Below are 17945 nucleotides of genomic sequence, written 5' to 3'. Positions count from 1 at the left end.
CCTTCCTGAACAATTTATATCCATCCATGACAGTACTCCAGTCATGTGAGTTACCCCACCAAGTCTCTGTGATTCCAATCACATCATAATTCCTTGACTGTGCCAGGACTTCCAGTTCTCCCTGCTTGTTTCCCAGGCTTCTTGCATTTGTGTATAGGCACTTGAGATAACTTGCTGTTTGTCCTGCTTTCTTAGTATGAGCTGAGAAAGAAAAAAAAGGAAATTAGCTGTTGCCACCAGTTAATTAAACAATGTGCACAAACCTCTTAAGACACAAAAATCCAGTTTTGTCCTAAAAAAAGGTAAATTTTATTAATAAAAAAAAAGAAAGAAAGAAAATACATTTGGGAACTCAGGCTATTGCTAAATTTTAAAAGAGCAACTACAAAGATTAAGCATCAAGAATAGTTTTTTTGAGGTCCAGCTTAAAGGTTACAAGCAAAACAAAAGCACCTGCGGTTAGCACAGAGGAATCCACAAGCCATAATGAAATAAAAGGGATAAACCTAATTGCGTCTTCCTAATCTACTTACATATCTGTGGTTTTAAATGAGTAGTTTCTAGGTATGATATTGATGATTTTTTCATACCTGGCCCAAGCTTCTTACAGCATAACTGCTGTCCTGCCCGCCTCTCCCTAGGAGAACAACAGACAGACAGAAGGGGAGTCTTGTTTCAATTTTAAAAGGTTCTAGCCTTCCCATTGGCTCTTTTCGCCAGGTGCCCACTCACTTCCTTTTACCTATGCATAGCAATGAGACTTTTTAACGCTTTACAGGTAGAGCAATTAGAGAACAGCTACTAAGAGGGATTTTATAGCTACTGGCTGGCTGGGTGTCCATAAAAGGGAGCCCCCCCCACCCCCTTCATTTATCACAGCCTCCTACATGCACTGAAAAAGTGACTGATCTTACAAGTCAGATGACTTGGCCAGTCTAAATCTACTTCCTGGCTGAAGTTTGTTGTTATCAGAGTCACATCACTCTGCATAGAGTGCTGTTACGGGCCAAAATTAAGGCACATAGGCAGCGCTGTGTGCTTGACCGTTGCTTATGCTGTTGGTCCCTGTAGTTTGCTTGCAGAATACCTTGTGAGGTTTCAGTGAGCTAACACAATGTTGGGGGGTTTGGTTTCATTTGGTTTTACACTCAGAAATGTATGCATGACATTAGTGGGGGCTCAGCCACCAGATAGATCATTCCAAAGGAGAACATGCACATTAAAGAATAGTCCCTTAACACCAAACAAACAGTACAAGAAGGCTATAAAACTCCAATCAGAACTCATCTGCAAAGCATTGACATTGGAAAGATTGGTTGGGAACCAAAGGGAAATCAGATGCAAAGAATAACTTCCCTCAATGACTATAAACATCCCCCTACCCCCAAACATCACTGAGTGGGAGGAATGGAAATAACCTGTTGTGGTGTACTGGTGTGATCAAAAGGGGAGAGACCTTGTTCCCTTGGAAAATGTTCCATTTGATTCCCTGGGCCCACTTGTATTCTCATTGAAGTCAACAGAAAAAGTTCCCTTGATTTCTATGGGGAAAGGATTGGACTTTCATCTTTAACCCCAAGGTGGGATGTGCAACTGTGTGAATAACTAGACTGTAAACCCTTTGTTGCTGGATCTGTGTTTTTTAGCTACCTCTCAAGATTCATGCGTATACACATTATGTGGCATTATATAGACAATAATAAAAGTCACTAATATACATTCCAACAGCAGATTTCTCTAGGATAGGGATTGACGTACCGAGGAGTGCAGGACAGAGGGTGGCACAAAACACCTCTCCTTACCGCCTTCCCTTCCACCACATGTAAGAGAAGTAGCAAAACAGGATCTAGTCAGTTTCACCTTCCTGAGCTCTTCTCAAGACTAGCCCAGAAACAAGATGAAACTGACAGAGCTGGTCAGTTTTGCTTTGCTTTATTGCTGGCTCATAGAGAGAAGCACTGTGGAGGCTGAGGATAATCCAGGCGGAGCAGTGAAGGGGAAGAACAGAGAGGGGCCAGGGGTGGAGGCCAGGGAATGGGGATGAAACCATAAATCAGCAGGTAGGGGAGGAGGCAACAGGGAGGGAGAGCAGGAAAAGAAGCAAAGGACAAAACTGAGAAAGCACAGAAGAGGGAGATGGGGCAGGGAGGGAGGAGGAAAGGGAGAAAATCCTCAGGAAGAAAGGAAAGGCACGTGCAGAGCTTTCTCTGTGTGTGGCAGCCATAGCCACCTTCCCTCAGCACCCAACGTTCTCACACACAGAGATTTATGCTGGACTTGGGGCACAAATCAAGGCTGTCAAAGCCTGCTGTGGAACATTCATCCACGGGAACATCAGGTGTTTTGAAGTTTTGTGATCAGGCCACAAAACAGGATTTAATTAGGCCCTTAATTACTTGATTGGATTGATTATGGTTAGAAGACATCAAATGCCCTGGATGTGCTAAGGACAATTATCCCTCCCGCCCATCATGGCTGCTCTCCCACAGCATTCTCCCTCTCTGAGCATCATATCAGACAGAGAGGGAAAGTGACACCCCTTAAGTCACACAGAAAGTCAGCCACAGAGGCAGAATCAGAAGCCAGATCTTCTGAGTCCCAGTCCCATGTGGTATCCTCTAGCCCAGTTACTTTCAACCTTTCCAGACTACTGTACCCCTTTCCGGAGACTGATTTGTCTTGTGTTTCCCCAAGTGTCACCTCACTTAAAAATTACTTGCTTACAAAATCAGACATAAAAATACAAAAGTGTCACAGCACACTAGTACTGAAACATTGCTAGTGCCTCATTTTACCAATAATTATCAAATAAAATCAATTGGAATATAAATCTTGTACTTACATTTCAATGTATAGTATATAGAGCAGTATAAACAAGTCGCATGAAATTTTAGTTTGTACTGATTTCGCTAGTGCTTTTTATGTAGCCTGTTGTAAAACTAGGCAAACATCTAGATCAGTTGATGTACCTCCTGGAAGACCTCTGTGTACCCCTAGGTGTATGCATACCTCTGGTTGAGAACCACTGCTCTAGCCCATATCTCAGCCCAAATCCCGCTGCACTCTTGACCTCCCTTGAACTCACCTTAGCCCATCCCTCTTCCTTGTCCTCAGATATTGCCGGTTACCTGGCTCCTGCCCTTGGCCTCCAACCAATCTACTGTCTCCCTGTCCTCTGAGATATTTCCTTGATCCTACCTTCCTCTCTAGCTGCCAACCCTCCTCCCTTTTGCCTCCATACTTCTCAAGCACATGCTATACTCCCACTGCCTCAACTTCCCCCGTTTACACCTCCTGCAGTTTGGTTGCTTGCCCCTCTTCTTCTCAAACTGCCTTTAGCCAGGTCACCAACAGCCTCTCCCTGACCAAGCTGCACAGCCTTTTAGCCTAACTGTACGCTCCCCTAGACACAGCTGATCACGCTATCCTCTGGATAGAAAGGCCCTGCTCTCCTACCAAACACTCCTTCAGGGTTGCCTTGGATGGTTCCCCTTCTGAGGCCCACAGTGCTCTGTCATTGGCTCCCTCCAGAATGTCTTCCCTGGCATTGCCAAGGATTTACACTGAGAATACACTGCTGAGGATGTGTGACGTTATGGACATAATCTTGGGACCGTATAGAATCATTGTTGCAACCAAAGTCCTGTAGTGGCACAAATCTTATATAAAAGGGGTCAAATGAGGTGTCTAAGACAAGGTTATGGTTTGCTGATTATGATTAAGCTGTCTATATGTGTGTATCATTTTTGTAGTTGAAGTTATGAATATTGGCTCTATACTGTCTGTAGTTCAAACTTGTGCTATGCTTCTGGGTGACACCCCCAGATAAGTTGGTGTCAGCTCTACCTAGCCTGCTTGGTGGCCCATTAAGGACCATCAGCTATACAATTGACCCACTGAGAGAAGGCAGACATGCCTTGGGACTCAGCAAGGTATGCAGGGACATGCCTATGGACAGAACTCTGAGGTTTTTACAGGCCATGTGATGGACAGCTTGTCTTTGGAACAAAGAAAGAAAGACCACGTGGCAAGAGAATATAAAAAGCTGCTGCAGCTCCTCCATCTTGTCTTCAATCCTGCTTCATACCTCTGGAGGAACTTTGCTACACTGAAGCTTTGAACCAAGGACTGAAAGACCCATCCCAGCTGTGGATGTACTCCAGAGACTTGATTTGAACCTGCAGTTTATTCTATCACTGCTGCAAGCCTGAACCAAGAACTTTGCCATTACTGTATGCAATTGATTCCATTTAAGCAATTCTAGCTCTCATCTATATCTTTTTCCTTTTATGAATACACCTTTAGATTTTAGATTCTAAAGGATTGGCAACAGAATGATTTTGTGGGTAGATCTGATTTGTATTTGACTGGGGTCTGGGGCTTGGTCCTTTGGGATCGCGAGAACCTTTTTTCTTTTACTGGGGTATTGGTTTGTCATAACCATTTGTCCCCAAAACGAGTGGCACTGGTGGCAATATTGGGAAACTGGAGTGTCTAAGGAATTGCTGTGAGTGACTTGTGGTTAGCCAGTGGGGTAAAACCAAAGTCTTCTCTGTTTGGCTGGTTTGGTTTGTCTTGGTGTGCATAGAAACCCCAGCCTTGGGCTGTAACTGCCCTGCTTTAAGCAATTTGTCCTGAATTGGCACTCTCAGTTGGGGTCCCGCAGAACCAGCATCGTTACAGTGGCACAGTCGTGCTTGGATCCACCGAACCAGGTCAATTAGACTTTAGGTCAGAACCCCACGCTATCCAAATTTGAATTTTAGTATTGAGAGTTGGGTTGGTTAAAGAGCAATTGCAATGGGTGAGCGAAGAGCATATGAGGGCCTTCGCAAAAAAAAACTCTGGAAGATCTGTGTTCAGAAAAGGGACTAAGCTTTAGAAAGAAAGCTACAAATCAAGAAATGAGAAATCTGTTAGTGGCCAGTGATCAAGGAGGCAGGAGCACAGCCCTTACCTGAGGCTACAGAAGCTGCAGAAAAAAATTAGAGTGCAAAAGGCAACAAAATAAACTGCAACTTGAGCATGAACAGAATCTAGCAGATCTTCGATTGCTGGAAAAGCAAAAGAATGCTGAGTTTGAAAGAGAAGGTGCTGAGAGAGATAAAGAGGCTGCTGAGAGAAGAAAAAGCTCGTAAGGGGCGTCTGGAGCTGCTGGCGGATGAGGAGAAAGCTCGACAGGGCCAATAGGAGACTCACAAGATGGAACAGGAGATGGCAAAACTTCAGCTCCAAGTCATGGAAGGAGCGGAGAAAGTCATCGCCAACCTGGTACTCCACTTCCCCCACCGCCACGAGAAGAAGTGGGAAAGGATGGTCCCATTTACAATGATACTGAGGACATAGAGGAGTTTTTGTCCACCTTTGGAATGCCTCTGCAATCATGTACCAAATCCCTGATGATCAGCGAATGCCTGTCCTGCTGACCAGGCTGACTGGGAAAGCCAGGGAGGTATTTAATGAATTGGGGGAACAAGAAGCCTTGGATTATGAGCGGTTTAAAGATTCTGTGTTGAGGTGGTTCAAGGTTTACTCCTTATTCTTACAGAGTTAAGTTTAGAAAATTTAAAATGTCCAATGATTGTAACTTTTGTAGAAATGTGCTCATAAGCTGATGGGTTTTGTTAAAAAGTGGGTTGTGGGAGCAAAGGCGCATGGGAGTTTTGAAAAACTGCCTGGATTTAATAACTTTGGATAACAGTTCTTAGACATCGTGCCTGACCATGTGAGAGCAGCTGTGTGTGATAGGGACCATGAGTCAGTCCTAGCGGCTGCAGAGATTGCAGATGCCCATACCCAAAAACAGGGCCTTAAATTTGACCTTAAAACTCATATTGAAGCTAAATATGGGAAAATAATGCAGAGTTTATTAGCAGTGCAGAAGTGAATGGAGTGAGGTGTATGCATGGAGGGACACCGCAGCAGATATTACTCTGTGTTAAAAGCAAGTCTTGTCAGGGAGGAAGATTACTGGCCAGATGAAAGTGTAACTGTTATACCCCTATTTGAGTATATTTTGTCAGGGTGCCTTTGGCTAAAATCCACCTTAATGGAAGGGATTTGAGGGCACCATGGTTTGTGGGAGTGAAGAACACAATCCCTAAGGATCTTATGATTGGAAATGATATTAAAGCTATGTTCAGTCAAGTTAACACAAACCAGGCACAGGAGAGGATGAATCCCAAAGTTGTGTCTATGGAGGGTTTTTCAAAAAATTTATCTTTGGAAAGTAGCTGTTTGTCTGTGAATGAAGTTTCTGACTGTCTGTCTAATGTCCTCAGAAATGAATCTGGAAGTAGATCAAGCACAGAAAAACTCATTGGTCAGGACAATGGTTTCTCAGGAGCAGATTAAAGTGGATGGTCAGGTTGAAGCAATCAGCAGGTTATCTCAAGTGCTTATATACAAATGCACAAAGCCTTGGAAACAAGCAGGGAGAACTGGAGGTCCTGGTGATGTCAAGGAATTATGACGTGATTGGAATAACAGAGACTTGGAGGGATAACTCACATGACTGGAGTACTGTCATGGATGGTTATAAACTGTTCAGGAAGGACAGGCAGGGCAGAAAAGGTGCGGGAGTAGCACTGTATGTAAGGGAGCAGTATGACTGCTCAGAGCTCCGGTACGAAACTGCAGAAAAACCTGAGTGTCTCTGGATTAAGTTTAGAAGTGTGAGCAACAAGAGTGATGTAGTGGTGGGAGTCTGCTATAGACCACCGGACCAGGGGGATGAGGAGGATGAGGCTTTCTTCCGGCAACTCGCAGAAGCTACTAGATTCTAGCCCTGGTTCTCATGGGTGACTTTAATTTTCCTGATATCTGCTGAGAGAGCAATACAGCGGGGCATAGACAATCCAGGAAGTTTTTGGAAAATGTAGGGGACAATTTCCTGGAGCAAGTGCTAGAGGAGCCAACTAGCGGGGGAGCTTTTCTTGACCTGCTGCTCACAAACTGGGAAGAATTAGTGGGGGAAGCAAAACTGGAAGGGAATCTGGGAGGCAGTGACCATGAGTTTGTTGAGTTCAGGACCCTGACACAGGGAAGAAAGGTAAGCAGCAGGATACGGACCCTGGACTTCAGGAAAGCAGACTTCGACTCCCTCAGAGAACGGATGGGTAGGATCCCCTGGGGGACTAACATGAAGGGGAAAGGAGTCCATGAGAGCTGGCTGTATTTCAAGGAATCTCTGTTGAGGTTACAGGGACAAACCATCCCGATGTGTCGAAAGAATAGTAAATATGGCAGGCGACCAGCTTGGCTTAACGGTGAAATCCTAGCGGATCTTAAACATAAAAAAGAAGCTTACAAGAAGTGGAAGGTTGGACATATGACCAGGGAAGAGTATAAAAATATTGCTTGGGCATGTAGGAATGAAATCAGGAGGGCCAAATCGCACCTGGAGCTGCGGCTAGCAAGAGATGTCAAGAGTAACAAGAAGGGTTTCTTCAGGTATGTTGGCAACAAGAAGAAAGCCAAGGAAAGTGTGGGCCCCTTACTGAATGAGGGAGGCAACCTAGTGACAGAGGATGTGGAAAAAGCTAATGTACTCAATGCTTTTTTTGCCTCTGTCTTCACTAACAAGGTCAGCTCCCAGACTGCTGCAGTGGGCATCACAGCATGGGGAGTAGATGGCCAGCCCTCTGTGGAGAAAGAGGTGGTTCGGGACTATTTAGAAAAGCTGGACGAGCACAAGTCCATGGAGTCAGATGCACTGCATCCGAAGGTGCTAAAGAAGTTGGCGGCTGTGATTGCAGAGCCATTGGCCATTATCTTTGAAAACTCATGGCGATCGGGGGAAGTCCCGGACGACTGGAAAAAGGCTAATGTAGTGCCCATCTTTAAAAAAGGGAAGAAGGAGGATCCTAGGAACTACAGGCCAGTCAGCCTCACCTCAGTCCCTGGAAAAATCATGGAACAGGTCCTCAAGGAATCAATTCTGAAGCACTTAGAGGAGAGGAAAGTGATCAGGAACAGTCAGCCTGGATTCACCAAGGGCAAGTCATGCCTGACTAATCTAATTGCCTTCTATGATGAGATAACTGGCTCTGTGGATGAGGGGAAAGCAGTGGACGTGTTGTTCCTTGACTTTAGCAAAGCTTTTGACATGGTCTCCCACAGTATTCTTGCCAGCAAGTTAAAGAAGTATGGGCTGGATGAATGGACTATAAGGTGGATAGAAAATTGGCTAGATTGTCGGGCTCAACGGGTAGTGATCAATGGCTCCATGTCTAGTTGGCAGCCGGTGTCAAGTGGAGTGCCCCAGGGGTCGGTCCTGGGGCCGGTTTTGTTCAATATCTTCATAAATGATCTGGAGGATGGTGTGGATTGCACTCTCAGCAAATTTGCGGATGATACTAAACTGGGAGGAGTGGTAAGGATAGGATACAGAGGGACCTAGACAAATTTGAGGATTGGGCCAAAAGAAATCTGATGAGGTTCAATAAGGATAAGTGCAGGGTCCTGCACTTAGGATGGAAGAACCCAATGCACCGCTACAGACTAGGGACCGAATGGCTAGGCAGCAGTTCTGCGGAAAAAGACCTAGGGGTGACAGTGGACGAGAAGCTGGATATGAGTCAGCAGTGTGCCCTTGTTGCCAAGAAGGCCAATGGCATTTTGGGATGTATAAGTAGGGGCATAGTGAGCAGATCGAGGGACGTGATCGTCCCCCTCTATTCGACATTGGTGAGGCCTCATCTGGAGTACTGTGTCCAGTTTTGGGCCCCACACTACAAGAAGGATGTGGATAAATTGGAGAGAGTCCAGCGAAGGGCAACAAAAATGATTAGGGGTCTGGAACACATGAGTTATGAGGAGAGGGTGAGGGAACTGGGATTGTTTAGTCTGCAGAAGAGAAGAATGAGGGGGGATTTGATAGCTGCTTTCAACTACCTGAGAGGTGGTTCCAGAGAGGATGGTTCTAGACTATTCTCAGTGGTAGAAGAGGACAGGACAAGGAGTAATGGTTTCAAGTTGCAGTGGGGGAGGTTTAGGTTGGATATTAGGAAAAACTTTTTTACTAGGAGGGTGGTGAAACACTGGAATGCGTTACCTAGGGAGGTGGTAGAATCTCCTTCCTTAGATATTTTTAAGGTCAGGCTTGACAAAGCGCTGGCTGGGATGATTTAATTGGGGATTGGTCCTACTTTGAGCAGGGGGTTGGACTAGATGACCTCCTGAGGTCCCTTCCTACCCTGATATTCTATGATTCTATGAAGCCCTAACTGAGGAAGGAAAGGGTAGAATTTTGATGGGTGATGGATTGTTAGCTAGTACAGCTTATAAAAGTGAACCTGAAAAAGGTAACTATGATTTGCTGGAAATAGCTCAGTGTAGTGAGAAGAGCAGCAGTTTATCTGTGGGGAGTGGCAATGTGCCTGGGAAGGAAAGTTTGGATGAGCCTAGGCAGTCTTGTGAGCTGATGGCTTTGTCTAGTCAGCAGTATGGGAAGGCGAGGATAGTGGAAGATGAGTGTCGCTATACCTTACCTGTTACCTGTGTAGAGAATTGTGACAGTGAAGGAAATGTGCCTGAGTCTGTCAGGGGTATTGACTTGCCGATGGAGGGAGCAACCCCGGTCTCCAAGCAGTTGTCTGTGAACAGGCCTGTGTGCTGGGACAAGGGAAATGAGATCCCAAGCTGTGTGTCTGGGAAAGGAGAATGTGTCTCCGGCTCTTCTTTGTCTGTGGAGCAGACAGAAGGTGCCTTTCAGCCTGTGATGGTTGAAAATAGTGTAGTTGTCTCAGAGGTGATTCTGGATGTAAGTGAGACCCAGAAAAAGTCTGTTGTTGCTCAGGAAAGTGTTCCTTTAGAGCAAGCCCTAGGTGAAGAGGGAAAAGGCAGAATTTCTGTGAGGGTTGAATTGCTGCTTAGAAAAGCTCCTAGGGAAAGGAATCCTCATGGTAGTCTTTGCGAACAGTTTACTGCAACTGAAGGGTGTGAAAGTGATTTAACCAAGAAAGTTTCAGTTCCTAAGAGCCAGAAATTTTCTATGGTGAATGGATCCACTGACTTTCCTTTTGAAAAATCCAGTGTGGATAGCTTTGAGAAGGTCTCAGATGGAGTGAAAGCTGTTAAGTTGAAGAGTCCTATAACCAAGTGGCTGTGTTTGACCAGCTTGTTGGGGAGACAAGCTTGTTGAGAGAGGAATGTCTCCATGCTGATTCTGGAGTGAACAGTCTGTGTCTCAGGTTTGGAGGGAAGACTGGGTAGCTGAGTCTGCAGGGCAGAACAGCTGTGTAGTTAATCTCTCGAGAATGCAGGGGATGGCAGGTATACTCTCATCTCTAGACACTTTGGATATGACTTGTATTCTCTCAGTGAACTTAACATCTGATTCCATGTGGAAGCCGAGGTTGGTAAGGGAAGGACCACAGAACTTTGAGTCTAGCTTGTTAGTGAAAATGGATGGTATCTCTTTAAGACAGAGTCCAGCCTTGGAATTGGTAGCAGTTAAGGATCTAAAAACTGGTGAACTGGCTCCTATCTGTGGTAATGCAAATTACTTGGCTGGCAGGGAGAAGATGGACTTGCTAATAGCTATTAGCACAGAGAGCACACCCAATCAGCCAGTGAATTCTGTTAAACTAGAGAAATCAGGGTTTGATCCTTCAGGACAGGAAGGAAAGAGAGACCTTAATTTTGCAAAGGGAAGCCACAGGCTAACCCTGAAAGGACCAAACCTCAATAGTATTGAGCCAAAGGTGTGGAATAACAAACATGAATGTAGATGGACACTTGCAATGAATTTGTTGTTATTGCTCATGGTAATTTTGGTAACTAATATGTTGCTATTACCAAAAACTGTAAAAATGTACAAAGTGCCTAATCTTTTGGAAAATCCCTTGAACATGTTAAAAGGAATACATGAGAACGCACTTTGTGTTAAGAGGCCTTGTTATACTGATGTTGCACAGTTAAGGGCTGTAAACAGTATTGGAACTTTTCACAGGGCAAAAGACATTCCAGACCTAATGTGCTGTATGAAAAGGGAAACGGAGGCACACTACCACATTGCTTTCATGGCTAAATGCCAAGATTCCTGTATATAAACAACAGTAATATCTACATTAAGTTGATGTTAATTGGGTTCCAAACATTTGCCAGAGCTTGCATGGATAAAGTAGTTATGTTCCTTAGCTCTTGGCAAGATCACATGAGACATACAGGAACCATGCTGCAAAAGCAGTTCCAAACCACTATTGTTCTAACCAAGTTTTACCTTGAGTTTGTAAAGAGATTCAATCATGTTATTGAACATGACTTTGATAAACCGTTTCCGTTATACACCAATACTTGCTGTAGTAAGACAGAACCGAGGAGGGAAGCTCTTGGGATGCAGTCATTGATGTTTGTGTCATCCCTTCCTGCATCAATTCTGTGTTAGGGGTGTGACGTTATTGATATAATCTGGGACCATATAGATCATTGTTGCAACCAAAGTCCTGCAGTGGCACCAAATCTTATATAAAAGGGATCAAATGAGGTTTCAAGTGCTGCCCCTGCCCATGAAACCCCCTGACAGGTTTGTGCCTTCCTTGGCTCAAGTGTGGTTTTCTCTCCCCTGTTGCTGTGTGAGAGACCCACACAGATCTCAGGGAAACCACTGACACTAGCCCTATACATGGCTGCCCAGAGCTCCGCTGACTAGAGTATGGTTCCACACAGGCCTGAAATCAGTATGGTGTCTTGTGGACATGGAGCCGTTTGGGAGGACTAGCTGGCAGAATTGGGGCCTTCCTTTAGTACACAGGAGAAACAGTGCAAGTGAGCAAGTGGTCAAATGCTATTGGCTTTGGGCATCTTTGGGGCTACTTGTAGCAATACTAGGTGTACAGTAATACAGACAGAAATGGGTAGGGGGAGCGCATCCCTTTAAAGCCCCTCCTAAGGCGGAGTACCTTGTTACAGGCTATTTCTTGCATCCAGAACAGAAAGCCCTAGTTTGTGAGGAGCCCAAGGAAATGCCAGGGGATGCTCTGTGTATGGTTTATGAGTAAATCTGCAGGAGCTGTAGCCGTGTAAATGCTGCTGGTGGGATACCACACAAATGAAAATGTTTTCATAGAATCATAGAATATCAGGGTTGGAAGGGACCTCGGCATGTCATGTAGTCCAACCCCCTGCTCAAAGTAGGACCAATCCCCAACTAAATCATCCCAGCCAGGGCTTTGTCAAGCCTGACCTTAAAAACCTCTAAGGAAGGAGATTCCACCACCTCCCTAGGTAACCCATTCCAGTGCTTCACCACCCTCCTAATGAAAAAGTTTTTCCTAATATCCAAACTAAACCTCCCCCACTGCAACTTGAGGCCATTATTCCTTGTACTGTCATCTGCTACCACTGAGAACAGTCTAGATCCATCCTCTTTGGAACCCCCTTTCAGGTAGTTGAAAGCAGCTATCATGCAGATATCCCAGGAATCCCCACTGAAGCCTGGATAATGTAAAACATCCAGGAGGCTGCAGAGAAAATATACATGGACACAGAGAGAGAAGAGAAATGGGCAAGAATTAACCAGCTTTAACTTGGAAAAAAAATCTAAGTGGGCCCCAAGCTCCCAAGCACTCACACAGCTGAGGAACCCTGCTGAGTTCAGCAGCATTGCTCATATGAGTTAAGTAAAGCACTTGAGTTTTGCAGGATCAGGGTCTAGGGCCTTTTGGCGGACGGGGGGAAAGCACAAATCTACAAAGCAGGGAGGAGATGCTGAGGCGTGACAGTGGATAGCATCCATTGTATCCCCATGCTGGTGCAAGTCTGATCCTCCTCCTGTTGGAGCTGATTAGAGTTTTGCCAGTCACTTCCTGGGGCCCATAGGCTGTATCCCCGTGGGCCATATCTTCAGCTGGTGCAAATCAGCATAACTCCATGGAAGTCAGTGGTGCTATGCTAATTTTCACCGGCTGGGTATCTGGCCCATAACATCCCAACCCAGAGAGGTAACGGGTTAATTCAAGCACCTTTGGAATTCTGCGTGTAGCAGTTTTGGGTGCCCCATTTCAAGGAAGATAGTGACAAACGGGAGTCAATTCAGAGAGAGGCAACAAAAGCGATTGCAGGTTCAGAAGGACTGGCCTATGTCTGGGAAAAGGCGACAAGAATGAAATCTTTGTATAGTACAGTGCAGGACCCTGAAGGAGTGCAAGAACTGTGCAGTATTAAAGGATGGGAACATGACAGAGAGGGATGATTGTATAGAATAGCTCAGGGAGGAGTGACAAAATAATGGGATCAAACTTCACAAACAAAAATTTAGGCTAGACATCGGGAAAAATTTCCTAACAATAAGGGCAATTAAACCATGGAATAATCTTCTCAGGGAAGTGCTGGAAGCCCCTTTGCTGGAGCTGCTCATACTTGGTCTAGATTAGCAGTTCTGAATTGGCAGGGGGCTGGGGTGGATGATCTAACAGGTCGTCTTTCATCTCTGCATTTTATGATTCTATGAATTTTAGCTCCATTAGAAATGCAGAAGAGAAAACATCCTGGGCAGATCATGGGACACAGTAAAGAATCAAAATGGGCATCCGACACAATGGAAAGGGAAAAAGAGAACACATGTAAAAAGCTGACGACATCCTTTAAATCCTTCCTGGCTAAATGCTATGGGCTGCTGTCCGTCCCTTTGGCTAGAGCCCTGGTTAAAAGGCACAATTCCTGCCCCCTTCCTCCTGGCTCCTAGAAGGGGACTGTCCCAGACCAGATTGCTACCCCCATGTGCCAGCATTGCTGTGCTTGCAGGCATGTCGGCAGTGGAGCTCAGCCCTGCCCATCTGCTTGCTCCTGCAGTGGATATGGGGGGGCATGCCTCTGTTCAACTGCATCTGCAAGGCCAGGCTGCTGTCTAGTCCTATTGCGGGGAATTCACCCCTTTGTGCCAGCACAAGTGTCAGGCCCCCCTGCAGTAGGAGGCTGCCTCCTCCAGGCACAGAGCTGGAATAGCTGCCCTGCATGATGCCCTGAAGGAGCCTCCAGTCCAGGAGGTGTGCTGAGGGCATGGCTGGGACATTGCTAAACCCAGCCATTCCCAGCTGCTGGGGGGACACTATAGCCAGGGCCCAAGAGAGGCTGGCCTGTGAGGCTGCTTGGACACAGGCTGGGGGCTAACCAGCCCCAGCAGTCCAAGGATCAAGGGCACACATTGGGCTCAGTACAGGCACGGGGTGAATCCCCCTGTGGGCCTGATTCTCCTCTGACTAACATCTACATGGATGGGAAATCGGCCTGTGGAAACAAGTGGTCCTCACTATGAACTCACACTGCTTTCACTCCACTGCAGCACACAGTCCCTCGCAATGCACAGCACTGGGGGGGTGGGATGGGAGCCAGGCCTTGCTGTGGCTGCATTGCAAGGCACATAGAAACGTGTCAGGAAGGCAGGGAGGGGAGTTGCACACCGTGGGAGCGCAGGAGCTGGGCAGAGGAAGGCAGGGATTTGAAACCTACTGGCCCGCGTGTATTCCGTGCCCCTCTGTGTCTGATGTACGGAGGATGCCAGTCCGTCACAGTCCCAGTTCTGGAGCAGCTCTCCTGTTTAGCTCTGGAGGTCTCTGGTTCAGGCCCTGGCCAAGGTGGTGGCTGTCACTTGGGCCTTCTGCAGTGCACCCTAGCTGTAAAGCAAAACACTGGGCCCTTGAGCAGCATGGGCACTGTCTGTCACCAGTGCTGACCTGGCTTAGGGAGGGGGCAGCCGCCCTTTGGCATCACCCACTGGCTTACAGAGCCTTGTCCTGCAAACCAGCACGCTCCTCCCCATGGTCCTTATGCTCTGGGCTCCGTGGGGCCAGCTGACAGTGAGTGCGTTATACTTGGGTGTTAGCTGGTTGGAGCATGAGTGCAAGAGCTAAAGCAGCATAGTCTGCAACCAGCCTGGCACACATGGGCACGCAGACCGAGCATCACTGATGGCATTGTCCCCTCCTGGTCCCCCCACAGAACACAGTCACCAGTATCACCGGACAGCTGCACACCTTCCAGGCTCAGTTTGAAGACGCGGTGGCTGCCCATCAGAGAGAGGCCAAGAGCTTGAATGAGCTCATAAAGGAGCTGGCAAGAGAGAGGGACTCTGCAGGGAGGGAGGTATGTATGGTTGTTCTGGGTCATCTGTGCACCATGGGTTAACTCTCTGCTTGCCAAGAGTCTGAGCAAGCCAGTCTGACAGAGGAGACAAGTTCGGCCTCACCTGCACTGGGTCTTTGCCCTGAGTCCAGCCATCAGTGCAAGTGTTGCCCACAGGGGAGTGTGTTACAGGCCCCATGCCATGCCCATCCACAGAGGAGAGGAGTCTTCACAGCAGCAGCTCTAGCCATGAAGTGCTGGCTCTTTAGCTCAAGCTCGTGCTTTTAGCTCTGGGGGTCCTGGGGTCAGTCCCTGGTGACGGCAGTCACACAACACCAGCAGCATTCATAACAGACCCAAAACACATTGTAGCTGTGCACTGTCATCCCATGCAAGTGCCCCAGAGCCTTCCTGCTGGGTACGCTGCTTGGGGAGCAGCTGTGAGCTTCCCACAGCCATCGCTTCTATACCAGCCACGGCAGATGGCACAAGCTGGCTCAAACCCTGGGGGAGTAAGGGCCAGATGGGAGCCCTAGCCCAGCGCTGTCTGTGATCTGGGCTCTGCTCCCTGGCTAACAGCTCTGGTGAGTCAGCATCAGAGCAAGAGAATGGCCCACCACAAAAGGATTGGAGGGGGGGACAGAAAATTAAAGAACATGAAAGAGGAGAGAGAGCAATTTAACATGACAGGCTGTTTATTTTGGCAACAATAGGCTCCTTTCAACAGATTTCAAAGTCCGACCCTGGAAGGGACCACACAGGCAAGCAGGAGAAGGGAATTCAGAGCACGGGGAGGCAGAGGGATCTGAGGAAGGAGGGGGCTGCACTGGCATACAATAAGGTCTGAGGAACTGTGGCACAGAAAGAGGGACCCAGGAGCCAGTCCCAGTGAAAAAAAGGGGTGCAAAACCCAGAGATAAAGGCGGATGAGGGAGGGGGGCTGAGGGAGCGGGAGAGATTGGCAGGGAGTGGGAGAAAGACAGTTAAAGGGCTTATAGAACAAGCTGAGGACAGAGAAATCCTATTAGGCGCCAGCTAGGGCCCACTTATTGCCATGGGAACCATAACATTTTCACAGCCTTTTAACTTGAGAAAGTGTCTCAAGCCAGTTCTGCAGCCATACCTTCCCTACGCAGGCGTGCACACGCACACACACGTGCATGCACACACTCGCTCTCTCCTCCCCACGCTTCCCTCTGCTCTGTCCTTCCATCCAGGACTCAGCTGGAGATTTGGATCCCTGAGCATGGATTTCAAAAGAGGCTTTTAATAAAATTTCTAGTAAAGAAATAATTATGATAATCATATTAAGAGCTTCGGCTGTCACATTCCTGCAAATGGGGAAGGTTGTCTTTGCAGAGAAGGAGCTGAGGTTGTTTTCTTTTCATGGTTTTGTTCTTTTTCTCAATCCCAGCCCCCTCCCCTCTATCCTGGGAAATGAAAACAGTTTGTTTTATGATGGATCGCCCGTTTCTTTGGTCACTGACCTTCTGGGTGAATTTCTGCTGAGCTTGGTGGAAAATGCTAGGCGCATTTGTGGATCCCATATGTGGGTTGGGGGATGGGAGGGGGAGCTCACCCTAATCCTCCTCAGAAACAGAACAATAACAACATGGAGCGGGATGGAGTGATCCGGGCCAACAGGGAGGATCTGGACAGTGTTAGGGTTTTACAGATCGAAGGAGGAGGAAGGAACGAAAGAAACTGGTGACTTCAAGTTTCTGTGAAAACTTCTATCCCACCCCCTCACCCCAGCCCCCACCTCAAAGGTCACCGGGGCAGAACTGGAGCAGCAGGATAAACTCAAGGCAGCTTTTTAAAGGGACAGAATCAAAGGGCTCAACACTGAGAGATTTCCCAGCTGCCTCCCCACTCCTCCCATCCCACACCAGCAACCCTGTGCTAAGGAGGGAAACAGCTGACTTATCTCCAGGGTTGCTACACAACCTTCACTCCCCTCCTTTTGACATCAAGAGTGGGGATGTGATTAGGCCCTGGCTGGGCTACTGAATAAGACAGTGACCTGGGAGTCAGGAGACTGGAGTCCATCCTACCTCGGACACTGACCTTGGGCAAATCACGTCACATCCCTGGCCTCCATTTCCCCTCCTGTCCTGTGCCCATTTAGCCACAGAGCTCTCTGGGGTAGGGCCAGTCTCTCCCTGTGTGTGGGTGCAGCACCTGGATATAATCTCCGCTGGTACCTCCATGGGCTACTGTGTTGTAAACAGCCATAAGTTATAACATTCATTTACTGGCATCATTTGCTTTGAATCTGTATAGGCTTCTCCTCCCTTGAGTGCCCTCCATGTCTCCTTGCCATGTCTCTGTGGCAGCTGTGCTGGCATGTGAAGGAAGGTGTGGGATCAGCCCCACTGTTGCTGATCCTGGAGTGACCAGAGAGGTGCAGCTGAAGCAGAGCCAGCCTTCATGCTCTGTGGGAGCGTATCTCTCTCTGGGCCCTTTTTCTCAGGGATTCCCCAGCTGTGATCCCCTACAGATACCCCGCTGTGCCAGACTGTTGCCATGAAGGCTAAAGGCATATTGGGCTGCATTAGTAGGAGCATTGCCAGCAGATCAAGGGAAGTGATTATTCCCTTCTATTGGGCACTGGTGAGGCCACATCTGGAGTACTGCGTCCAGTTTTGGGCTCCCCACTACAGAAAGGATGTGGACAAATTGGAGAGAGTTCAGTGGAGAGCAACAAAAATGATTATGGGGCTGGGGCACATGACTTCTTCTTTGAGTGCTTGTTCATGTAGATTCCAATCAGGGGTGTGCACATGCACGGTAGCCGGAAGATTTTTCCCCTAGCAGTATCCATCGGGTCAGTCTGGGTGCCCCCTGGAGTCGCACCTTCATGGCGCTCAATATAGAGCCCT

At 47.4% G+C, this 17945-nt stretch overlaps 1 protein-coding gene across 1 annotated transcript in view; it reads left to right on the top strand.

The window, feature by feature from the left end:
• The window catches only part of CROCC2 (ciliary rootlet coiled-coil, rootletin family member 2), a 212359-nt gene that overhangs the window by 120434 nt on the left and 73980 nt on the right, over positions 1-17945 (top strand). Inside the window, 1 exon segment of the mRNA XM_043522756.1 lies at positions 14941-15084. Coding sequence (XP_043378691.1) covers positions 14941-15084 — 144 coding nt within the window.

Source organism: Chelonia mydas, chromosome 9 (genome assembly GCF_015237465.2).
Source record: "Chelonia mydas isolate rCheMyd1 chromosome 9, rCheMyd1.pri.v2, whole genome shotgun sequence".
NCBI lineage: Eukaryota > Metazoa > Chordata > Testudines > Cheloniidae > Chelonia > Chelonia mydas.
This window is presented reverse-complemented; position numbering and strand designations above follow the sequence as displayed.